This window comes from Amia ocellicauda, chromosome 10, assembly GCF_036373705.1.
Source record: "Amia ocellicauda isolate fAmiCal2 chromosome 10, fAmiCal2.hap1, whole genome shotgun sequence".
Taxonomy (NCBI): Eukaryota; Metazoa; Chordata; class Actinopteri; order Amiiformes; family Amiidae; genus Amia; species Amia ocellicauda.
Window position 1 is genome coordinate 26,536,589 of NC_089859.1, and position 25,384 is coordinate 26,561,972.

The window sequence follows — 25,384 nt, forward strand, 5'->3', positions numbered from 1 at the left end:
GTGGTTGGTTTGGCGTGTACACGTTTGGCACTGGTGTTTTGAAAATAAAAATGTAACTGAAATAAATACATTGTTGGGCTACAAAAGTGTGCCTTATAGCCACTGAACAAGCAGCATTCAGAGTCCAACATGATGGCATCATTGTGCCACTGTATTAATGGCCTTTTTGCATATTTTTTGCATATTTTGTTTGCATATTTACTACTATATAGGTTTTGAAAAACATGTAGAATGACACACAAAAAGAAGTTATTCAGTTCCTGGGATGCTGAGAAATAATCCCCAGGTTTGCATAACCATGAAACATCCTAGGGGCATTACACACAGCACTGTCACCAAGGTCACACAGGCAAACTGAAATCAACTCGTGACCCGCGCTGTGAGGTGGGGCATGCAGCATGGCTTTCCTCCCTGCACCACTCGCACTGACTGGATACTGTACAGCAGACTGGCCCTGAACTGTGTCTCCTCCAGCACAGTGTGGGCAGCACTCTCCTGTACCATGGCCACTGTCACCAATCCAGATCCGTGTCCCTGAGGAAGCTGACAGATTGCACTGGAAAATGCAAATTCATATTACCATCTCGTTTTGAATAAAAACTTTTAATTTTCATGAACATATACTTTGATTTAAAGGTGTTGTATGCACTTGTCTGTTGCACTAAAAGACAGCAAGAAAGAAACCAAAGTGGACTACTACCACTGGAGTGTATAGAAACGGGGGCACTTGGAAGGAATTAATGCACTACATACAGTGCATTGAGAAAGTATTCACAGCGCTTCACTTTTTCCACATTTTGTTATGTTACAGCCTTATTCCAAAATGGATTAAATTAATTATTTTCCTCAAAATTCTACAAACAATACCCCATAATGACAACGTGAAAGAAGTTTGTTTGAAATCTTTGCAAATTTATTAAAAACAAAAAAAGCACATGTACATAAGTATTCACAGCCTTTGCTCAATACTTTGTTGAAGCACCTTTGGCACCAATTACAGCCTCAAGTCTTTTTGAGTATGATGCTACAAGCTTGGCACACCTATTTTTGGGCAGTTTCTTCCATTCTTCTTTGCAGGACCTCTCAAGCTCCATCAGGTTGGATGGGGAGCGTCGGTGCACAGCCATTTTCAGATCTCTCCAGAGATGTTCAGTCGGGTTCAAGTCTGGGCTCTGGCTGGGCCACTCAAGGACATCCACAGAGTTGTCCTGTAGCCACTCCTTTGTTATCTTGACAGTGTGTTTAGGGTCGTTGTCCTGTTGGAAGATGAACCTTCGCCCCAATCTGAGGTCCAGAGTGCTCTGGAGCAGGTTTCCATCAAGTACATTGCTGCATTCATTTTTCCCTCGATCCTGACTAGTCTCCCAGTTCCTGCCACTGAAAAACATCCCCACGGCATGATGCTGCCACCACCACCATGCTTCACTGTAGGGATGGTATTGGCCAGGTGATGAGCGGTGCCTGGTTTCCTCCAGACATGATGCTTGCCATTCAGGCCAAATAGTTCAAATCTTTGTTTCATCAGACCAGAGAATTTTGTTTCTCATGGTCCGAGAGTCCTTCAGGTGCCTTTTGGCAAACTCCAGGCGGGCTGTCATGTGCCTTTTACTGAGGAGTGGCTTCCGTCTGGCCACTCTACCATACAGGCCTGATTGGTGGAGTGCTGCAGAGATGGTTGTTCTTCTGGAAGGTTCTCCTCTCTCCATAGAGACACACTGGAGCTCTGGCAGAGTGACCATCGGGTTCTTGGTCACCTCCCTGACTAAGGCCCTTCTCCCCCGATCGCTCAGTTTGGCCGGGCGGCCAGTTCTAGGAAGAGTCCTGGTGGTTCCAAACTTCTTCCATATACGGATCAACTGAATTTACCACAGGTGGACTCCAATCAAGTTGTAGAAACATCTCAAGGGCTCAATCATCGCAAAGGTTGTGAATACTTATATACATTTTTATTTTTAATAAATTTGCAAAGATTTCAAACAAACTTCTTTCACGTTGTCATTATGGGGTATTGTTTGTAGAATTTTGAGGAAAATAATTAATTTAATCCATTTTGGAATAAGGCTGTAACATAACAAAATGTGGACAAAGTGAAGCGCTGTGAATACTTTCCGGATGCCCTGTACATACACACCTATATAAACATGAGTATGTGACGCAGGGCAGCACTGTAACAATGGGGAGACCTGTTTTGGTGTCACTCAATTGCAAGCCTCTGGAAAAAGAGGTTTGGAATGCAAACAATAATTAAGTCAAGTTAATTGCAATTTCTGGCACATTAGTGAAGAAACCAGTAGATCTGCACTGCTTTCATGAAACAAAGTAAATACCAAATGCAGCCCACAGATGCACACAAACACACTGACACTCCTCCACTGAAACATGAATTAATTAATTGTGATGAATGTAATACATATTGTTTATTAGACTATACTCATTAAGGTTTTACATATTTCAAAACTTTCTTAACACTGAACCACCGTATTACTGGTAAAGCCAGTTCTTATGTCGCAACACTAACAATTCTGTCAGTAGCTAAATGATGATAGATGTTCCAACTGTAGATAGTATAACAACCTGGGAGCATGCAATCAAGTTTGAATTATTCTTATTTTAATGATTGATGCTCCAAACTGAGAGAGAGAGAAAAAAAAAGCATTCAACAAGTCACATATTATTAATTTTAGTTCGTGAACACAGCCCTATGTGCTTACAATGAATACACAAAGTATCTGGCGGCTCTTCTTACAGGCATGTTCTTGCTTTGACAATCAAGAATAACATATATACAGCATTTTCGCCACTTGCTGGAACAACAGATCCGCACCGCTCTCGAACCTCGCCCTATTAGACTTTGCGCGGAGCTGCCAAGATGGACGCCGCGCCGCCGGGACGGTGCAGAAACTGCGTCCACAGACACGTGACTCGCACCCGGAAGCGCACAGCGCAGCCGCCAAAGTTTGCAAAGAGATTGAGAGAAAGTCGCGCAGAAGTGAGAGCGGTCCGGCCCGGAGCGGTGCGAGAGGACTGGCCGCCGGTCGTCTGAGTCGCTGTCAAAGCCTAACCAAAATGAGACCGTTTGTTTTCCAATCACAGAAAGACTGAAAAACTTGCCTGAGATACAGAATTTCGCCCCCCCCCCCAAAAAAAAAAAAAAAAAAAAGCGCACGCAACTGAGCGTCCCCCCAGCACACACTTCCTGGTTATACAACACCTCCCCGGGGCCGGATTGTGCATGGAGGAGCGGGGGGGGGTCGCTTTACAGGATCCTGATTTCACATCCCCACGCAGGGTCTGGATTAGTGCGCGGCGTGTGACCTGTGCGCGCTAATCTAGTGTAATCCGACTGTAATCTGTTTCACGGCGGCACTGCCCTGCACGGCTGGTTTGTGTTCAAGCTCCACAATGACCAGCCAACACAAATAAGTTGAGAAACATGACACATTGCCCTGCTTTGGGAATCTGCAGCACGACTTGAGCAGGGGAGGAGACCCGTGCGGCTGCAGCCAGCGCCCGCCTCCGTTACTACTATCAGCGATGCACAAGTTTCTCATTCGCCCGCTCGCCCGGCCGATGGAGACGTGACATTTCACCGCACTGGCCGAGGCTGCGAGTGTCGGGAGCGCAGGGGCACCATCTGGGCACCATGGCACACCGAGGCCGACGACAGCGGCTCAAGTTGCTGCTCTTGATCCTGGGGGCGTCCGCTGTCGGGTACGTGTTCCTGAGCCGGGGCCGGGGCCGGGGCCGGGGCCGGGAGGTCGGCGCTGCGGAGAGGCGAGGGCTGTCAACAGGTGGGGACGCACCGGAGCTGGAGCAGCTCAGGAGACCCGTGTATGAGAAGCCCCCTCTGGACGCCAGTGCGCTTGGGGAGTGGGGGGCTGCTGTCAAGCTGGACTTGGAAGGAGAGGAGAAGAGGAAAGAGGAGGAAAGCATTAAAAAGCACCAGATCAACATTTATCTGAGCGAGAAGATCTCTCTGCACCGCAGGCTGCCGGAGAGGTGGAACCCCCTGTAAGTACCAGCTATTGGGGTATCTGATGCTTACTTTCCCCTCATTTCCTTTCAAGTCCACAGTGTTATAATAAGTGTCTTTAAATCGCCAACCGGGGCTACAGAGGTCTAGTAACAGCACCTGGAGAATGTTGGATTAAGGTTAGTTTGTAACATTTCTGGCTGATGCAGGACGTGAGTATATTCATGTTTTATTGACAGTACAGTGTGGCACACAACCCCACAACCCTTTCAAATACTGTGCAGCCAAAGAGGTATCTCATGATTACAGCATCAGAAGCTGGAAAAACACTCTCCCAATTGACCCTTGCTGTATATACTTTATAATTCATCATGCATTTTAGTTGGCTTGTAATTTCTATAATTTATTATTATTATTATTATTATTATTATTATTGAAACGCTGTGGTCTAAGTTGCATGGGGGCTCAAAAGCTTCTCAATGACGATCCGCATTTCAATTCGTATAAGGTAATTGTAAACCAGTTCTTTAAATGGGTTTCACACTAATGTTCCTGAATATGCATGAAGAATTGATGCAGTTTGTAGGGCTCACCCGGGTGGAGTGTCGTTTAAAGAAGGTACTGGCCTAGCCTAGCTGAGCAATTCGTTCTGACATACTTGTATATTGTATCATCTGGACTGATGCCAGATCTTCAGAGGTATAGGCATCTCAAAGTCAAGAGAAAGTGGAGACTGCTTTTTGCCTGCCATTTGTGGCAATTCGTCATGCTGCGTATATTCATCAAAGTCAGTATTTAACTAATGGAAAGTTTCACTAAGCATTCACAATAATTCCAGACATCTTCCTTATTGTAGAAATCATCCTTCCAGTTTTCCGAGGATTGCATGTGTGCAGTGTTTCTTACAGAATTATTAAATGTACAGCCTGTTTCACACACTCACTGTATGTACAATAATATTGGATAGTCCAAGACTATTGCTCATCTGGGTCTGTGAAACCAGCCCTTAAACCGTTTTTGGTGGAAGTACTTTGGAAACTTTACCAGAAATAATACATGTACACACACACACACACACACACACAAATAATGCACCTGTGTTGCAGAGATATGATTAATAAGTGTGCTGTTGTCTGTTGTAACTCTTTATTCTTGCAGCTGTAAAGATCTGAAGTATGATTATCTCAGCATGCCAACCACATCTGTTGTCATTGCATTTTACAACGAGGCCTGGTCCACACTGCTGCGGACCGTTCACAGCGTTCTGGAGACCTCGCCTGACATCCTGCTCAAGGAAATCATCCTGGTCGATGACTACAGTGACAGAGGTGTGAACGTGTACACTGTGCTGCAGTCCCTTCATTGTATGCCTTCTAGAAACCATCTGAGTTATTTTGCCTACAGCAGCATCGGGAATAGTTAAACCCTGAATTCTGGATTTTGTGAAAGGCATCTATACAAGGCAAAGCAAAATCTGAACTGTAGCGTCATTGGAAAAAGTTATTTTATGAAATGTTCTTCCATTTGGAGATGGTTTTATTAATTCAATCAATCAAGAATACCTGCTTGGTGGGAATTCATTATGACAAACATTTTGGATATCCAGCTATACTGGATGTCAGCCTCTAGGACAGCCTAGAACTGCAGTGGTTTTGAACCAGAAGATTAGGTTTCTGCCTGAGACGATGATGCTGATAGACTTGGGACAGCCCCTGATATGAGAGAGAATAAAAAGTAACCATCACTTGCAGCCCTCGGGTAATAGAGACTGCACTTCCACTTCTACGGTGTCTAAACACACAGAAAAGAGTTGTCAAAATTGCTTGTCATAAAAATATCAGTATTGTTAGTCTTGAATACATGTTAATTGAAACACAGGTGAATCAACCTACAGCAGTCTGTGATGAAACCGGGTTTGAACAGTGGGAGAGGTTAATCCTTTGGCGCCACCTAGTGGTAGGATTAGAAGGACAGACTTATACAACTTTTTGTCTGAGGTATCTTTTCATTTCGTGTGAAAACATGCCAACGTGACTTCCCATTACATAGCATTTCAAGCTAAACCGGTTTTGTTTTCTTCTGTGTATTCAGTGTTAATGTATTGCAGATGCTGTTCGCAAATATTGCTTTGAAACGGAAACTTGTTCCTTGTGCATTGTCTTTCATACGTCAGGTTCTGTATACACCGTTTCTGGTTTTGTTAAAAAAAAAAAAAAAACCTCATGAATAGTTGAATTGATTATTTCATTACATCACCTCTATTCACAGATATATATCAATCTGAACAGTTAATTCAATTAATTATCTCCTGTTTTTCTACATAATTAAAGAATGACTCCTGTACCATTAACCCTGTCAGATCTACGCAAGTGTCGGCACACCCCATCATGCATGGCTGGGCGGGTGGAGCACGGCCTACATACTCATCATCCAGATCAGTGCAGTATGCGTGTGACTTTAATTTTTTTAGACATTTAGATTTGTTTTTTCCAGAACATTTGAAGGGGCCTCTGGAAGCATACATTTCAAACCTGCGGAAAGTGCGCTTGATTCGTGCGCGGAAGAGGGAAGGCCTCGTCAGGGCCCGACTGCTCGGTGCCTCCATCACATCGGGAGACGTGCTGACGTTCCTGGACTGTCACTGCGAGTGTCATGAAGGTTGGCTGGAGCCACTGCTGAACAGGTGAGACTGTGGGTGAACAGTAGCTTTGCCCATGACGAGCAGGAGACCTCGCAGGATGTTTCATAGTCAGAACCATAAACTCATGGAATTTAACTCTGCATTTCATGAATACAGAGCACAGCACTAACAGGAAGTGTGAAATTGACCAGGCTTACACGCACAGCAGAAAAAACAACAGACAGCACGGTGCATGTGGGCGAAGGGGGCCAGAAATGCAGAAAGAGTCCATGAATAGATTACAGCATAGGACTGGAATTGTTTTTCTCTCCTGACACAGAGCTTTAATACTTTTTTGTTTTCCTAGAATAAAGGAGAAAGAGTCGGCAGTGGTGTGTCCAGTGATTGATGTCATTGACTGGAACACCTTCCAGTATCTCGGGAACTCGGGGGAGCCGCAGATCGGCGGCTTTGACTGGCGGCTGGTTTTCACCTGGCACTCTGTCCCCGAGTACGAGCAGAAGAGAAGGAGGTCTCCTGTTGACGTGATCAGGTTTGTAGACTACTGCCCCCATCTAACATCCTATTCAGAAATAATGGTGATTATGATGATAATAATGAACCTAACCCTAGCCTACATTACAATTTGAAGCTAGGCCCGTACAAATCTATACCCCACTGATATAACTTCGTGGTAAGCCAAACTTTATGGAGGTGAACCCTAACCTGGACCAAAATGTAACACAAATTTGCTCACTGAACTTAAGTTTAATGCAGTATGTAACTACTCAAAACAATACTCTAAAAACAACCAAAGTGTAAGTATAAAACCATTTCTACTGTCGTCTGTAACCCCAAATAAAATATTTTATAAAAAATGGATACTGGCACATTAGAATTTGCGATTAAAGCAGGTATTACTTTTGACTATGCTGACATCTTAGTCATATTCATTATTATGACAGTATTCTCAGATCTGTTTGGCTTCTTTGTAAAAAATAATAACTGATTGTTTTTTTCCCCTCAGGTCTCCAACAATGGCTGGTGGCTTGTTTGCAGTCAGTAAGAAGTACTTCCAGTACCTGGGAACGTATGACACAGGCATGGAGGTGTGGGGAGGGGAGAACCTGGAGTTCTCTTTTAGGGTGAGTGCAAAACAGACTATATACTGAGCATATGTGATCTCTCTGATGTCTGCACCAAGTTGTAACTTCTGTGAATTCTCTTTAATAAAAAAACAGACTTACTCAAATATTTTATCTGATTTGATATTTGCTCACTGGTTTTGATTCTCCTTGTGCAGATCTGGCAATGTGGGGGCAGCCTGGAGGTTCACCCATGCTCTCATGTAGGCCATGTCTTCCCCAAACAAGCCCCCTACTCGCGAGGCAAGGCCTTGGCCAATAGTGTCCGTGCTGCCGAGGTCTGGCTGGACGAGTTCAAAGAGATCTACTACCACCGCAACCCCCATGCTCGCCTGGTACGTCTTCCCTCTTTAAGATAAACTGTTTGAGAAGAACTGCAGTTTGCACTTTAGCATATATTAAGTCTTCCACTTAAATCCTCCCCGTCTTGAGCACCTTGCTATTGGTCCTGATGACAGCTGCACCTATTCTGTCACTTTTAATCGCCTGAATAGAACTTCTTCTCCACTGTTGGTGGCGATGCCTGCTGCCTGCACAGCACACAGTACTGATGCAACTCCTACCACATTGTCACTAACTTGAACAAGCCCTGACCGGAGTCATGGTTTGTACTTGATATTAGTTTAATTGTCGTTAATTAGGACTTGTGTGTATTGTTATTAATTTGATCTTTTGCACTTATTGTAGTACGTTTTGTGAAACATCTTCTGAAAACTATGTGTTGCCTCGGGTAAGGGCATCTGCTAATAATAGATTAATAAATAAATAATAACAGCATGATGCTCTGTTACATTCAATCCCTCATCTGCTACTAAAACCCAACTCTAAAGAGCAGTATCTCATTTTGTGCAGCCCACAGAGTAGGTTAATCTGTGCTTTATTTTTCAATACTTTATCCTCTCAGAGTTTTAACATTTTTTCATCTTTTCCTTTGGTCTTTTCACCAGTTTTTATTCTTTACTAGTAGGGGTTTTCTTATTTTGACCATTTAGTCTTTAGATAATACAGTGCAAACATTATCTGTTAGATCATGAATGATAATTGATATGTGCATGACACATAACACATAATTTTGCCTGTGATGGATAAATGTTCAATAGAAATGTAATTAACTCCAGCATTGACTTGAATGAATTGACATCCCATGACCTCTAGAGTAAAAGTCAATAGATGTGAACGAATACTAGCTGGATGCTATGGGGTCCAGTTGGAAGAAACATTTTCTGATGTCTGACATTTTGCTTTATTTGGTGGAAATAGTTCAGCACTCTTATATTTTCTCACCTGATTTCTTGTTTATATGATCTATAATGTTAGATAAAGTTCAATTAAATATATATTAAAGTATTATTTCAAATCAAATATTACTGATATTCCTTATTCTTAATTCCCATTCCTTTCTGCGGACACAGTTAAGCAAAATGTTCCCCCATAGAACAGGAACGTTTCAGCGCTCTGTCTGACTGTGATGGATGTTTTCCCCTTTTGGGATTTCCCCGTAAGGAATGAATTGATGAATGACCAATTAAAGAAAAATTCTCAGGCCTGGAAATCATTTATTTGGTTGGTATAAAACTCTGTATGAAAACTCTGTGCTGCAGCATACCACACAAATTATTTTGCAGCAAAGCTAAAAAATAATTACTTTAATTTTAATTTTACAACTAATTAGCAAAAGTCAATGCCTAGTGGGTAAAATATTTGGCTTTTAGCAAACAGACTAAGACAGGGGTGACATTTTGTTTACAATTACTCTGATTTTCAAAAATAAGCATGCAAATTACATTTAGAGTTTCATGCTTAAAGCTGAAATATTGAACAGTGAAAAATTATTCTTCAAAAGCAGTAACATAATTATACCACAGCAAGAAATAGTGTCCAGAAATGCATATGCAGAAATACTTATTAATCTCAAGAAGGGATTGTTTACTGATTGTTTGTATTTAGTGTTGCATATAAACATTGGTAATTCTATAAACGGAGAACTAAAATGATGATTCTGAAATGCAGTTTTGGTTGGAAAAACAGACTTTTAAGTTTCTGGGGAAGAGTATTACTACCATAGTTAGCCACAAGAGCATTTCATCACATTTTCTTGAAAACTGCACACACTCCCCAGCTAAATAAGTTATCAGCTGGCGGCACTGACTAAGAAACACCTTATTTATTGACACATGTAAATGTTATCAGGAGGAGATGGACTTAAAAGCACCATAAAAAAAAAATACTTTACCGACTTTTTTTCCAAAGCAATTTTGCCTGGGACAAGCCTTGTCCCAATCTTGTATGTATCTATTTGTCTGACTGCTATATTTACAGCAATGCCAGTGTTCAGGAATGCTGATCCCAGCCTTTCTTCAGTCATTCATGCGTTTTCTTGGTTATAGAGGAGGCAGAAAACGGCAAAATACAATAACTGTTCATTTGACAAAGATTTTCTAGATTTAAAAAAATGTGCTGCGTGACTACTGTACTGCGATGTGTGGGGTATTTATTAATTAATCAACTGTCTAAATACATTACTTCTCAATCCTATACATGGATCCCATTACAAAACAATGTATTACTCTCTTTAAGTCTGTTTAAAATCTTTAAAATCAGCTGTATTCATAACTTTCCTCATTTCTTGAGGAGAAACGACATGGTGCTCTTGTTTGACCTTTGACCAGCAAGTCCTTTGGTCATCGATGGCCAGCTAAAACATATCATTGAATCCCCTGTTTTAGGAAGCCTTTGGAGATGTGACGGGCAGGTTAGAACTGAAAAAGAGACTGGGATGCCAAAGCTTTCAGTGGTACCTCGAGAATGTGTACCCTGATATGCACGTCCCCCAGGACCGACCTGGAATGTTTGGCATGGTAAGAAAAGTGTGCAAAAATATGCCTGTTTCCTAAACGAATGATCAAAACACAGTATGTGCTTCCTTGCCAAACTAACCAACTTGCAGAACATTCTCAGTAGGATTTGATACACAATGAAAAGCTTTGTCACTGTCGTTTTGTCTTTGTTAGCTGAAGAACAAAGGGATGGTGAATTACTGTTTCGACTACAATCCACCAGACGATCACAATGTTGCTGGACACCGAGTGATCTTGTATCCTTGCCACGGCATGGGGCAAAATCAGGTGTGTAGCACTTACCTACTGATTTCTGTATATGGGGGAGTCTTAGCCGAGGTCCCCTTCAAGAGGAGGTTCAGACCAAACACAGCATACCGCAAACTGAGCAAATTCCAGAGGGCAGATTTGGCAGTCACTGACAGTTCACAGTCCAGCAGACGCCTGATTGACAGGGACTTTATTATGTACTGCTGCGTATCTGTGTAACTAATATGCTGAGGAGAATTAGTGAACTGTAGACCAACTGTTCCAGAAGATTCTGAATTATAGAGTAGATTGTTTTCCCTTGTGCGCGTCTGGTTTAAATCAGGAGAACAAGACTCAAAGTCCAAGGTAGCACATTGACAGTTTACGCAGTGCTGTCCTTTGGGTTGGTCAGTGCTCAGAGTTGGTCTGCACACCAACGGGAAACTCGGGGTTGGATTGATAATTCAATACTTAGATCTTTCTTGTGGGGAAGCTCTGCTCAGAGTAACGTGCTTCTCTATGTTAACAGTTAGGCCCTTCAGAGACGTTAAAGACACATCTTGGCTAACACCCTTGGAATTGTAAGTTTTAGCCCCTACTGCACAGGAGATAATTGAACTGCTTGAATTTCCTCTCTCCCCGACAGTTCTTCGAATACTCTTCTGACCTGCAGATTCGCTACAACACCAGGGAGCCAGCGGGTTGTGCGGCAGTAGAATATGGGACGGAGTATTTAACAATGCACCTGTGCAGTAAACCTGGGCAGGCAGTTCCAGATGATCAGAAGTTTGTCTTGAGAGAGGTGAGACAGCTGCTTTTGGAAATTAAAATCCAAAGTGAACTTTCAAGGTGATACTGAAACGTTCTTAATTCAACGATTCTGTGTGCTTGTATCTTGTATCTTTAGAAATTGACATTAACAATAAATTAAGATAGTTTTGTAGGATGTTTTAGAGCTGGTGTGAGATTACTGGTGGTGTTTTCCACCCCATCTGTGGTTGTTGTTCAGGGGACATTTGATTTGGGCTATTTTTATGAGGAGTTGAGCAATCCTCAATATAGACTGCCATATAAATGTTTGATAGTTTCTGTTAAAAGCACAACTGGTATTTGAAACTGTTCACAGACTTGACCAAGTTATGCTTTTGAAAGGTGACTGGGTTTGTTTGTCCTCTGCATGTGACAGTTTGGAACTATGGTTTCGTCTTGTGTTGTGTCAGAGCTGGAGATTTGACAAACAAAAACAATTCTAAATTTAACAGTATTTGGTATGGCTGTCTTATTTTAGAACTCCCACTTCATTATTACAGTATTTTTCCACCTTTTTTGTTTGCAGGATAGCACCTTTTACCACCCCCAGACCAACAAATGTTTGCAAGCCACTGACAAGTCAGACACAGGCAGTCCAGTCCCCGTGTTCAGACCCTGTTCGGACTCCAACTTGCAGAAGTGGTTCTTTGAGGAGAGAACGTAAAGCAAATGAAGGTGTGGTGAGACAACGTCAAAGGCCAAGCAAAATCCCTTTGCTGTCTTAATCATATGAATAAAAATGGCAGCTTCAGGTTTTGTTTTGTGATGTTTTCTGTTTTACTGTTCTATTCAGTTTCTTTGTATATTAGATGAAAGCGCTATATAATCACTAATAATATATATTGCATAATTTGATTTTACAGACTTAATATTTAAAAAAACTAGGTGGTGATTTATGGAAGTCTCCCACTCCCACAGCCATCCAACCAATGGAGTTGGAGGTGGATGGGGAGGGAGAATGTTTGGCGCTTTTGGAAGTAAAACCATGTCAATTTAAATCAGGGACAACTCAATTTTAATATGTTTTTGCTTTGGGTATTGCATGTATCTGGACTGCATTCAGGGCTTCCTTTTAGGATTCTCAATGGATAATTTTGTAAAATCTTTTAACCCTCCTGAAAGAAATAATTTAGATCATTCTAAGCTGCTTTCTAAGTAATTTAAAATATTACACAGTCGGGCTTTCATGAAACATTCTAATGGGCTTGAATAATAATTTTACAGAAGTTATTTTGTATTTATTTATTTTTTAACACCGTAAGCACTTACCAGCCTGTTGTTTAAGATGTTTCTGGCATGGAATTGAATTCAAAGCCACATAATACCCCTTTTCCATTGGCATATCCGACCCGACCCGGAACCAGGCTGGCGCATTGCGGCACGTTACCCACTGCGTTCCGGCTTGGTCCAGGGCTGTGCCAGTGGGAAAGGTGCATTACAATGCTCTGTGCTGTTACCATCCATTATGAGTCAGTGTTTCCTGTTGTAGGCACTAGAGGGAGCCAACATTTTCCCTTTTTAAACTTGGAAAATGTTTAAATTAACATGATTATACAGCAGTTTATCTTCTGGTCTGTATATGAGCTTATTTTTCCATGGTTTTAAAATCGTGCAAAATTAAATGGTAACTATTAGAATGAAACTGTTAACTACTTGAAGGACCTTAAAAACAATACTCCTCACAAGACTGAACTACTGAATTTAACAAAATCAATAGTAATTGCACTGTTTTAAAGGATGACAGTAACTGCAGCCTCATCTCAGATGTGGTCCTCTTGATGATGACATTAGCCTCAGTAGTTGTGCTTTATGTGTCTCGAACAAACTTCATTAAAAGGATTTAAAATGCATGCCATGAATATCTTATAACACTGTTTAACGTCTCCATTGTAGGCTACTCTGTACAGTACAGTAAGTTATGAAAAACACAAACTACAAGTTTAAGAAACTTTAAGAATATATAAAACAATACAAAAAATCCTAGATAATACTGTGATTGGCTACATTGTGATAAAACTGGGTTCTCAAATATTTGCTGTGTAAAACTGTTCTCTACAATTAATCCATGGATGAAAATGAATGATATCGATCTTTATTTGGAGCTGTGGAACTTGTTCATTGCCTAATATAACCATTGTGAATTGGAATTGTTTTTTTCTTTTCTTTTTCGGCAAGGCAGTTTTAGCTGGCTAGTTTAGTAGTAAACTTGACAAAATACATAGTGCCTTAAACATTTTGTTATGATTTTAGTCCTCAGTGTGTATTTTGTAAATTTGAAAGATAAAAGTTCCTCAATGTGATACAGTGATATTGCTTGTGTCCTTTTAAGGATCTCATTGAACAATATACTAAATTAGTGTAATGCTGCTTTATAATGTTTAGTCATTTTTGTATAATATCTAAGAAACTAAACTTGCATTTATGTGCAGAGTGACATAAATACTTGCCTCCATATGGACTCATACCCTTGACTGAAGTGTCACTAAAGTTGATTTTAGCAAGAAAATGCTAAATTAAGTATTATTTTGACTAGTAACATCTGGAAAAAATATATGACTATCAATATTGTATACATCCATAACTTATCTGTCAAAAGTACATAGTTTAAAAATGAATGTATACCCTTTATTACAACATCTCCAAACCTACTGCTGCTCAAACCTTGCTTTGGTTTTCGATTTATTTATGTTGAAAAATTAGTGTACATAGCATTTTCTTTACTCGGTCAACTTTTCATTACACTTTATCAAGGCTATATAAAGGTTCAGGCATACAGACCATGTTTATATGAGCTTGAAATATTCACATGGTGTTATATCATGGCAGATTTTTAAAATGTACATATAGTAAAATAGCAAGTTCTGTTTGGATGACAGCAAAATGTTTTCATATGAATGAAACATTTCTGGAAAATACAAACAATATGAAAGTGGACTTACAGCAATATAACTAAAATTCACAAATAATATTCCTGTGGATGGTCTCATATTTACATTTTCAATTAGTTTTGTCCATAGTGGCAAAATCAAGAAAAATAACATAATAAAAGATAACAAATTAATAGAAACAAGTGTACGAATAGGAATGTATATCTATAGATTACTATTGTCTGTGATCTGTCGGTAGATAAATAACCGGGTAAAAATACTCAGGATAACAGAAATACTCGCATCCACACTGGAAGATGAAATAACCTGATAAAGGGGTAGATTTATTTTGACACACTTTTTGCTAATTTCCACTGAAAAGCAGTTGCTCTTTCAAAAATAAAAATGGTCCAAAATACACTGCACACTCAAGTCATGCCTTTTTGTGAGAAAACAATAGCAAAGAGCATGTTTACACTTGTTTATCTCAATGTGGTTTGGGTATAGAGATAAGAATTCCCAAAATCTGTGACATCTAGGAACCTATGTGACATAGTAGCAGTTAATAGAATTGTGTAGTTGGGGAGCTATAGCTCTCTGCCTGATTCTACCTGTATATAATATTATTATTATTATTATTATTATTATTAATAATAATAATAATAATAATAATAATATTATAACAACTATAATGACATGTACATTTCTTAAGAAATATACTGCCCTGTGTGGAGTTGGGTCACATGAGGAATCTGAGAGGCATCTTAAGTGGTTTATACCATTTGGAAAATGCACATTAATTGGCTATTGTGGGTATAAAATAAGTTAGAAATGTTAAAGTTCTTAATTTATATATGTTGTGGATTTTCACTACATATTCTAGTCTGCTTTCCTGTTGCTGGATCTTATTTTGATACTAAGGCAGTTTGTTGGAAATTCACTCAAAGAACTGAAAATGTTTTGAAAACTTTTGTCACTGGTTTGTATATTTGGTGTGAACTTTTGTGGGCTTAAATTGTTTTTTAGGTTTTTTTGGTACAGGGTGAACAATTTTCTCATAACATTCTGTTTTATAAAGTATACAAGCTTGTGTTACATATACATGCATATGTCCTCTATGTGTGCTGAAAGCAGCAGTAATATTTATAGTTTTGCTGATGAAGTGGCCTTAATAGAAATGAGGTATTTAAGGGCTTGCATAGATTTTATAAAATGCTAGTTTAAAATATATTTGTATTACTGATTGCAGAAAAACAACTGGAATGTTCATTTTTTTTTATGTTTACCTATAATTTTCTAATCCTTTATTTTTTTTAGAGGGAGGGCTATTTAGATATTTAGAGGATATGAATGTACTTCCTGTGTTCAAATGGGAATATTATGTCAACTTGAATTAAATTAAAATACTAAAGGAACAGATGCAGTATGTGCTGTCTGATATATGTAGAGTATATTGGCAGATTTGTATCTTTTACAATAAAGGTTTGTACAGTATCATTTTTTGTCATCCCATTTTATGGGGGGGGGGGGGCATTTACTGTATTAATATTGTACTGTCTGTGATAGCTATATTTATGGAAAAGAAAACAAGATGTAGGCTATGTGTTACGAAAATGTGTTTGTTTTATTAGGTGTCAGATTGGTTCCTTTCTTTGCATATAAAACAACAGCATTTCTCCTTTTTGTTTAATATATACACTACCGTTCAAAAGTTTGGGGTCACTTAGAAATGTCCTTGTTTTCCAGGAAAACATACATGAAATGAGTTTGAATAGGAAATATAGCAAAATGAATAGGAAATATAGTCATTGACAAGGTTAGAAAGAATTATTTTTAATTGAAATAATAATTGTGTCCTTAATACTTTGCTTTCATCAGAGAATCCTCCATTTGCAGCAATTACAGCCTTGCAGACCTTTGGCATTCTTTGGCTTCCTGAAGCACCTCCCACAAGTTGGATTGGCTTGATGGGCACTTCTTACGTACCATATGGTCAAGCTGCTCCCACAACAGCTCAATAGGGTTGAGATCCGGTGACTGTGCTGGCCACTCCATTATAGACAGAATACCAGCTCAACTTTCAGAAGAAAGTTATTTGTTTCTGGCCATTTTGTAATTGAACCCACATTTGCTGATGCTCCAGATACTGGACTGGTCTAAAGAAGGCCAGTTTTATTGCTTCTTTAATCAGCACAACAGTTTTCAGCTGTGCTAACAATTGCAAAAGGGTTTCCTAATGATCAATTAGCCTTTTAAAATGATAAACTTGGATTAGCAAACACAACGTGCCATTGGAACACAGGACTGATGGTTGCTGATAAGGGGCCTCTGTACGCCTGTGTAGATATTCCATTATAAATCAGCTGTTTCCAGCTACAATAGTCATTTACAACATTAACAATGTCTACACTGTATTTCTGATCAATTTGATGTTATTTTAATGGACAAAAAAATTGCTTTTCTTTCAAAAACAAGGACATTTCTAAGTGACCCCAAACTTTTGAACGGTAATGTATATAATTATATTACATCTTCACTCTCTGACAGCGATAAACACTACAACAGCCTCATGCCGTGTAAAGACTCCTGCAAATGAAACGTATTTAGAAAATCTGAGGGACATTTTAATTATCTTTTGCAGTAATATGTGCAGAGCATATCAGAAAGACTTCCTCTTCATTCAAATAAAATTATGCAAGGCTCTTGGACTTTTATAACTGACAGGTGACAGAAAACAAGCAAGTGAAAATAATTGTGTTAATTACTGCACATCCATGTGAAAAATAAATGGAGAAAAGAAGCAGCCCTAGGTATAGTAACTAATTAGCAGCACCTTAATATACAAAAATCCCTTCTTAAAATAAACCAAAGCTACATTTTGATTGCATGACATTCTTACTGGTAAGACATATGCACACAGTAAATTCAAGCTCTTTCACAGGTGTTTTTTCCCCTTTCCATGCAGTGGTATTCAAGGTTCAGTTGCATGGTAAACCAAGATGCCGGCATCTCTGCCTTGGAATATTTATGTCTAGTTCCCATTTCAAACTGGCCCCGAGTCATTTTTGATTACTCATTCATGATATGCTTCACTATTGCTTTGATATTTTAACCATGCGTAGGATGGTTGTTGTCATCTGTCTTACTTTAAAGTGTTATGTGGTGGATTAGCCACTGTATTATAGTAGTTTTCCTTTTAAAAGAAACATTTCCCCATCAGAAAAGCATCTGGTTAGAAGCTGAAAAGATCTGAAAACTGTGTTGACACATTTTAAAGTAAATGCCAAATCTCAATTTTCCTTAAACTAATTTAGATCATGTCAAGAAAAAGCTATTTTTCTTCACTTATACTTACTAATAGTATGCTCATTTGTACACAGAAATTGATTAAACATTATTTAATCATCCTGTACTGTTTGCTCACAGGATGTTATTGTTTGCTTGTCCTTTTTCCTTTTACCTAAAATCTCTGAATAATTAAAGGTGCCTGATTGGTGGCTTATATATGTGATGGGATTATATTAATATTTGATAAATGTCACACTAGGTGTATTTGATGTATTGTTTAATGTGTATTTAGTATGATACAAAGTACTGGAAATTATAATTATTAAAGAAGTGAAATTATATTGCAAACCTACATTTACATTATTTGAGCTGCAGATATCCTGAAGAAATCTATACAGTGGGGGAAAAAGTATTTGATCCCCTGCTGATTTTGTACGTTTGCCCACTGACAAAGAAATGATCAGTCTCTAATTTTAATGGTAGGTGTATTTTAACAGTGAGAGACAGAATAACAACAAAAAAATCCAGAAAAACACATTTCAAAAAAGTTATACATTGATTTGCATGTTAATGAGGGAAATAAGTATTTGATCCCCTATCAATCAGCAAGATTTCTGGCTCCCAGGTGTCTTTTATACAGGTAATGAGCTGAGATTAGGAGCACTCTCTTAAAGCACTCCCTTCGACTTAGTACTTGGTGGCAAAACCCTTGTTGGCAATCACAGAGGTCAGACGTTTCTTGTAGTTGGCCACCAGGTTTGCACACATCTCAGGAGGGATTTTGTCCCACTCCTCTTTGCAGATCCTCTCCAAGTCATTAAGGTTTCGAGGCTGACGTTAGGCAACTCGAACCTTCAGCTCCCTCCACAGATTTTCTATGGGATTAAGGTCTGGAGACTGGCTAGGCCACTCCAGGACCTTAATGTGCTTCTTCTTGAGCCACTCCTTTGTTGCCTTGGCTGTGTGTTTTGGGTCATTGTCATGCTGGAATACCCATCCACGACCCATTTTCAATGCCCTGGTTGAGGGAAGGAGGTTCTCACCCAAGATTTGACGGTACATGGCCCCGTCCATCGTCCCTTTGATGCGGTGCAGTTGTCCTGTCCCCTTAGCAGAAAAACACCCCCAAAGCATAATGTTTCCACCTCCATGTTTGACGGTGGGGATGGTGTTCTTGGGGTCATTCCTCCTCCTCCAAACACGGCGAGTTGAGTTGATGCCAAAGAGCTCGATTTTGGTCTCATCTGACTACAACACTTTCACCCAGTTCTCCTCTGAATCATTCAGATGTTGGCAAACTTCAGTCGGGCCTATACATGTGCTTTCTTGAGCAGGGGGGCCTTGCGGGCGCTGCAGGATTTCATTCCTTCATGGCGTAGTGTGTTACCAATTGTTTTCCTGGTGACTATGGTCCCAGCTGCCTTGAGATCATTAACAAGATCCTCCCGTGTAGTTCTGGGCTGATTCCTCACCGTTCTCATGATCATTGAAACTCCACGAGGTGAGATCTTGCATGGAGCCCCAGACCGAGGGAGACTGACAGTTATTTAGTGTTTTTTCCATTTGCGAATAATTGCAACAACTGTTGTCACCTTCTCACCAAGCTGCTTGGCGATGGTCTTGTAGCCCATTCCAGCCTTGTGTAGGTCTACAATCTTGTCCCTGACATCCTTTGACAGCTCTTTGGTCTTGGCCATGGTGGAGAGTTTGGAATCTGATTGATTGATTGCTTCTGTGGACAGGTGTCTTTTATACAGGTAACGAGCTGAGATTAGGAGCAGTCCCTTTAAGAGAGTGCTCCTAATCTCAGCTCGTTACCTGTATAAAAGACACCTGGCAGCCAGAAATCTTGCTGATTGATAGGGGATCAAATACTTATTATATACTTATATACCTGACAGTATTTGGAATTTTGGTCACCTAGGTAACAAAACAAGGAATTTAAAGAACATCGCGAAGAATCTGTATCTTTCAAATGAAACATTTGTATAGCCTGGGGGAATTCCTCCAAACCAACTCCCGAAACGACATGGAAATTGCGGATAAGAAGTTTCCAGGTAAGCCTGTGACCCCGTTCACACTTGCGGTTTTGGGAGGCCTAAATGCGTTCACACATGCAGGGGCGAAAAGGCGGCCTAAACGAAATGCACGCCGGGAATAAACAAATCTGCATGACTTTAGGTCTGCTTACTGGTGTATGCGCTGTATTTATAATCACAATATATGGCTCTATATTGATATAAATATATATCTTCCATTGGTTTATCTTCATCCACATTGTAAACAGGGCTTTCATTTCTGCATAGTCCCAGTTGTTACCTGCAACGCCGGCATTTGTGATTGTACTGCTCAGCTCAATATAACTGCATTTCGGATTGGAAAGTAAACCGCTGGTCTTGTTTTAAAATGCATTGATTTGAATGGAAACCTGCTTCGGTGAAATTTATATCGTTTTAATGCACAATTCGGATAATTAATAAAGTTACCTGGTCCTTTTCACGTGTAAAATGCATGCTGTTAAATTCCAGACTTCAATCATAATTAGTACAAGAACAAACAATAGCAAGTTTACCAGCTACACACTTTTATTTTAACTGACCGAATAGTTTACATCATTATAACTCATTACTTGTTGATATATATATAAGATGTGTCTTAGATTTGTCTCCCGGAGACAAAGGCACATGCATTGAGCCTTCACAATATAGCCCCCCATTGTAGTCTATGGAACAACTACCGCAGGTCCCCGATAGTGGCATAAAAACACTGTTTTATCCTATGCTTTCTCGGCCCCCCAGAAGCTGGCATTCACTTGCTTCAACCTTACATCTCGCAGCTCCCAGGTGCCGCACACGGCATGCCTAAGCCCACGGGCTCCACGCACACAGAAGCCGCTATTCACTTGCTTTAGCCTTATTCTCTCAGTTCGGTGTGTAACAGCGCTGCATTTGTCGCCATTACATTATGAATTACCATTTACCCAGAAAGGTATTGATTCCCTTGCCTAAACTTGATATACCCTGACCTCACCCAAAAGCCAGGATCCTCTCAAATTTAAACTTGGGACTCCATGTTTTACAAAATAAATGTAATTAAATAAACACACATTCCTTCCACCTTTCCTGTGGGCAAACAATGAGATGGAGAGGTCAGAAATACTCCTGCTTGGTGCCTGAGATACTTGGTTCTTGGTCTCTCCATTTACACTTTGCTCATTAATGGAAAGCAGAAAATTTAGCTGGAAGGTCAACGAAATGAGATACAGACACATAATAGTACCTATTTGCCAACTTCTGGGACTCATGGTAAAACCTTTTTAAGGCAGCCTTCAGTGTTTTTCTGAAGCATGAAGTGAAATGATTTGGTATTTGGTGTTAAAAATTGATGCAGTAAATTCAGAGAACAAACAATACAACAAAAATGCCAGAGTGAGTCTTTATGTTCATGATACATGAATTTGTCACAAAAAATAATTTCCTTTATTCACATTTCTGACAGTAGCATGGATTCCTGAGTTTGCCTGCTTCCAAAAAAGCAGCTGGAGGTTCTTTGAAAGTAATTTGCCCGGCACTGAGAATAAACCTCTTATCACCTCTCAAAATTAAAAAACAAAACTAAAAGAGACTCAACGAAACAGACATGAAACATGCAGCTGTATCATTCCACCTTAATAACAGAATGATATTGTGTTATAGAACGGCTTGATATCCTCTTTCACGTGTGTCCAATACTGTATTTGTGGCACTAATTACTAATTCAATAACATCTGATGATCTTATTAGCTCACAAGGAAGATGACTCTAAAATCTTTCTTCATGTCTATACAGGATCAAAAACCCTCATACAGTGCTTGAAAGTCCAAAACAAGGCCAAAGAGAGCTCCACTTCTAGGCAGACTCCAGATGCACCAGAACCACTCTTGGCGCTTAACCCAGGTCAGCAAGTTGCTCTCCAACATCAGCTCTGTAAGGCACCTGAGAGCCCCGGAGAGCCACCAAAGAGGGCAGGTGTCTCTCACAGGCCTCTTCCGGTGAATCCATGCAGACCTGTCGCCACCATAGTGTTGGCCGGCGGGGTAAAGGTAGATCCCATGTTTATCCACACCGTCACTACAGCTGAGTATGTCCGTGGAGTGGAGAGGTACAAGTGCTCCGGGTGCCTGCATTACCATGCCAGCTTCTGGGCCCTGCAGAAGCACGTGGAGAATGGCTGGAGAGAAGGCTTCAGCTGTAGGGTGTTCTACCATAAACTCAAGATCATGCGTGAAAGGAAAGTCCAGAAAAGCAGTCCGGGCCCGGCCAGTTCTGCCTCTGACCCACCACCCAGCTCACGCTCTGATGCCCTAAAAGAGCGGCCAGCGGAGATGAAAACTGATATGATCCACAAGTGGCTTCAGAACATCTAACGTCCGGCCACATCTCACTGGTGACTTCTTCACAGGGAAAAGGACACATTCGGTCAGATACAAAATTATTTTAAAGGGCCAATTAAAGAAAGTAGACATAAGATGCATAATACTTTGTGTTGTGCTTTTTGGTTTGTTTCTGACATCAGTTTTGTCAATTTAAGTCTGTACTTACTCAATACTCAGAGCTATCTTAAAATATACATAGGCCATAATATTTCTGAAAGCCTTTTTTCCTTTGATTGTTTTGAGTTTCTTCCATCATAAACTTCAATAATAGTTACATAAGCTATGGATTATATTAGGGTGTCCAGTTTATGATAGGGTTATTTAAATTTAACAGCAATGACTCATTAAAAATGACAAAATATCCCTTGGTTTGCATCCAAATACACGATCACTATGAATTAGGGATTTATGTTTAAATTCCATACTCTTTAGATTCATGTCACATGTTTTCTATAAGCATCCAAGAATAAAATGAGGAGGATTTCACATCAATAAGAATCTATTTCAAGCTCAACAAGTAATGAAAAAATCTGTAAATGTAAGTGTGAATCTATAATATTTTTAATATACTTAAAAAAATGTATACGCTACTAAGCCACTTAAATATTTGATAGATTTGCTTAGACAGCTGATCATGACATCATTGCATGCTCTCATGATGTTGATATATTTGGAATTTTGGCACTAAAGAATAGCAATTACCATGGCAACAGAATTAAAAATCTTTGTTGATAACTAATGTTCAGGCTCAGTCAACTGATTGTAGACTGGCTATATGTCACATATAGCATTTTGATACCAAAGTATGGAGACTTCTTCACATCTTCAAGTGTCCAAGACAGTTTCACTGAAGAAGCCATGGAATGTACCAAAGTTTGAAGTAAGAGGTATGTCTTTTGTATATTTGTATAATCAGATTATATTATTGGGTTTTGTATTTGGAAAATATACTTTTCTAATAAAATAATACATGGGTTTGGGAAGTTAGGAAATTAACATCCTTTTTACAAAATCATTATTTAGATCTGCATTACAAGCTAACTGTATCTTGTTGGAATCGCAGCCTTAGGAGAATCTCAACACAATCATTAAATGCTCCCTTATGAAATATGCTTAATTAGTTCACTAATTGATATTAGTTATTTTCTTTCTTGTAGGAATTGGGATCCAAACTAAGGGCCCTCAGAATGGACACAAACCCCTCAACTGCCCACCTTCCCCACTCTGACCCTCCTCTGAGTTGAAAACTGCCTCTCTTGTCTGCTCACTAATGAAGTCTACAATGCCCCTGCAAGGCCCAAAACTCCCAGGAATTCACAACTGTGGCTCAAAACCGGTGGAGTTAACTCAGAGATTTGATCAGCTGGACTCGCAGTTCATTTGGGAACTTCCTCTAAAGAAATCATCAACGGAGACACCTACTTCAGTTCTAGATGTTTTCTGGAAAGTGCCATTCATACTCCAGGCATCACAGAATATATTTAGAAATGCTGAATATAGAATTCATGAATTATTAACAGGCAGGTTTTCATTTTAGAAACCCTAAACAATGGGAAAAGACTGTGTTTTGTGTATTTTCACAGGGGTTACCTTAAGAGTTCTGCAAAACAAAAGGACAAAACTCATTTCCATGTCTGAGCAAGTCTGTGATATGTATAAGAGGGCCTGCTTAAATTACATTAATTTCTTTTAATAAAGTCTTAATAAATGGTCTGCTCTATTTCATGAACTATATCAAGTTTACGTCTGTAAGTATCTCTAAATTAGATACACAATAAATTCATTCTCAAGGGCAGCAGGACCTTCTACTTTTCATTCCACCTGATCTCTTAATTACCTAACTAGATTAATTATTTGCTAAATTACACCAATTTAACACTCTTCCCAGGTTAAGCAGTTCATGATTTAAAATGCCCTATAAAACCTGCTGGTTGGCAATGCTTGAGGACTGCAGTCAAGCACTGTGGCTTTGAATCAGCAGTAATTAATGAAAACTGTAACAATTAAACAATTAAGTTATTGAATTACTGACCTGGAATAAAATCTGAAAACCACAGTGGCTCTCCAAAACAGGACTTGGCTACCATGGCCTTGAGCTAATGTTTCAGACCAGTCCTTAAACATTAGGCACTTCGAGATGTGAACAATATCTATAGGAATGTCCCTTTTTTATCATCATTCCTCTGTTAAAGAGATATGACACTGACTAGCTACCATTTCTGTAATTGGAAAAGACAGGTAATCAGGGGTTTTCTTTCTTTTCTTCCCCTTTCAAATACATATACACACTACACGTATTTTCAGGAAATAACTAGGTGAGCTATACTTCCAGGAATATTGTTGTAGATCACTTAGACTTCTAAAGTGGTTTTAAGTGAAGAAATCAACTTATATTGGCCTGCAGAGCAGATGAAGCAAGCAATTTAAACAACAATCTCCCTGTCTAATTAATTACTCACTATGCTGCTGTGCCATGCTGCAGAACCAGTTAACCAATTACTTGGTTCACAGATGACTGCTGATGCTGTGACTTCAGAGCTAAGCCCTCACCCGCTGCCCAGAATCTCAACAATTACAGTTGCCCGGGAGACATAATGAGACCCTGGCTAGGGGGGCTTCGATACCAGGCTATTTTTATTGACCTTTTGAAGAAGATCAATACTGCACATCGCCAGGTGTTCTGGAATAAGCTTGGCCATTGAAGAATAAGCAGTGAGATTACTAACAAACAAAAAAACAAAAAATAAAATAAAACAGATTTAATATTTATTTAAGTTGCCCGACTCCTTGCTGTTAAAGCTGATTATTTTTTGCGACACCCCACCGAAGGCCAGCATAGGGTTTCCAGAACATGGGGTCTTCTGCACTGGCTTTGTGAGGATGTTTAAATCTTTAATATTATCTAAATTCCCCGTTGGCACTGTACTTCCCCTTAATTTCTGAACAAAATGATGTGGGATGGTATGGTAGGAGCAATAACCCATGTTTCCTCAGAAAGTCAAAACACTTCTTTATGACCTAGCAGAATGAGAAATAGAATGAGAATTAAAATTTTCATGATTTTCTGATCACCAAAAATGATCTGATCTTTTATTATTCTATTCACTATCATTTCTAATACAGATAAACAAGATTTTTGTATTTCCATATCATTTTTCTTGTTGTCACTGTAATGTCACCC

At 39.6% G+C, this 25,384-nt stretch overlaps 2 protein-coding genes across 3 annotated transcripts; both read left to right on the forward strand.

Moving 5' to 3' along the window:
• Window positions 1-3,235: 3,235 nt before the first annotated feature.
• On the forward strand, window positions 3,236-15,995 carry galnt12 (UDP-N-acetyl-alpha-D-galactosamine:polypeptide N-acetylgalactosaminyltransferase 12). Its single transcript, XM_066715757.1, has 10 exons — window positions 3,236-4,011; window positions 5,132-5,301; window positions 6,467-6,656; window positions 6,961-7,146; window positions 7,621-7,738; window positions 7,897-8,073; window positions 10,465-10,596; window positions 10,750-10,863; window positions 11,471-11,626; window positions 12,161-15,995. The coding sequence occupies exons 1-10, from the start codon at window positions 3,644-3,646 to the stop codon at window positions 12,296-12,298; spliced, it is 1,749 nt and encodes a 582-aa protein (XP_066571854.1). The 5' UTR covers window positions 3,236-3,643; the 3' UTR covers window positions 12,299-15,995.
• A 3,765-nt stretch (window positions 15,996-19,760) lies between these two features.
• spata46 (spermatogenesis associated 46) lies at window positions 19,761-23,895 on the forward strand. 2 transcript variants are annotated; one of them, XR_010820080.1, is made up of 3 exons: window positions 19,761-19,846; window positions 21,617-21,724; window positions 23,361-23,895. XR_010820080.1 is itself a non-coding variant. In XM_066714607.1 (2 exons), exons 1-2 carry the CDS (start codon window positions 19,819-19,821, stop codon window positions 22,192-22,194), a joined length of 606 nt encoding a protein of 201 aa, XP_066570704.1. In that variant the 5' UTR covers window positions 19,767-19,818; the 3' UTR covers window positions 22,195-22,364. The 2 variants fall into 2 exon arrangements, 1 of the variants encoding a protein (XP_066570704.1); XM_066714607.1 differs by lacking the exon at window positions 23,361-23,895 and having other exon boundaries at window positions 19,767-19,846; window positions 21,617-22,364.
• Window positions 23,896-25,384: the final 1,489 nt, after the last annotated feature.

Bases quoted from the DNA above. Each gene is read 5' to 3' on its own strand.
- galnt12 (XM_066715757.1), top strand. From the start codon at position 3,644: ATGGCACACCGAGGCCGACGACAGCGGCTCAAGTTGCTGCTCTTGATC. The intron at 7,739-7,896 runs GTGAGTGCAAAA...CTCCTTGTGCAG, and splicing joins ACCTGGAGTTCTCTTTTAGG to ATCTGGCAATGTGGGGGCAG. The intron at 10,597-10,749 runs GTAAGAAAAGTG...TGTCTTTGTTAG, and splicing joins GACCTGGAATGTTTGGCATG to CTGAAGAACAAAGGGATGGT.
- spata46 (XM_066714607.1), top strand. From the start codon at position 19,819: ATGGAAATTGCGGATAAGAAGTTTCCAG. The intron at 19,847-21,616 runs GTAAGCCTGTGA...ATGTCTATACAG, and splicing joins TGCGGATAAGAAGTTTCCAG to GATCAAAAACCCTCATACAG.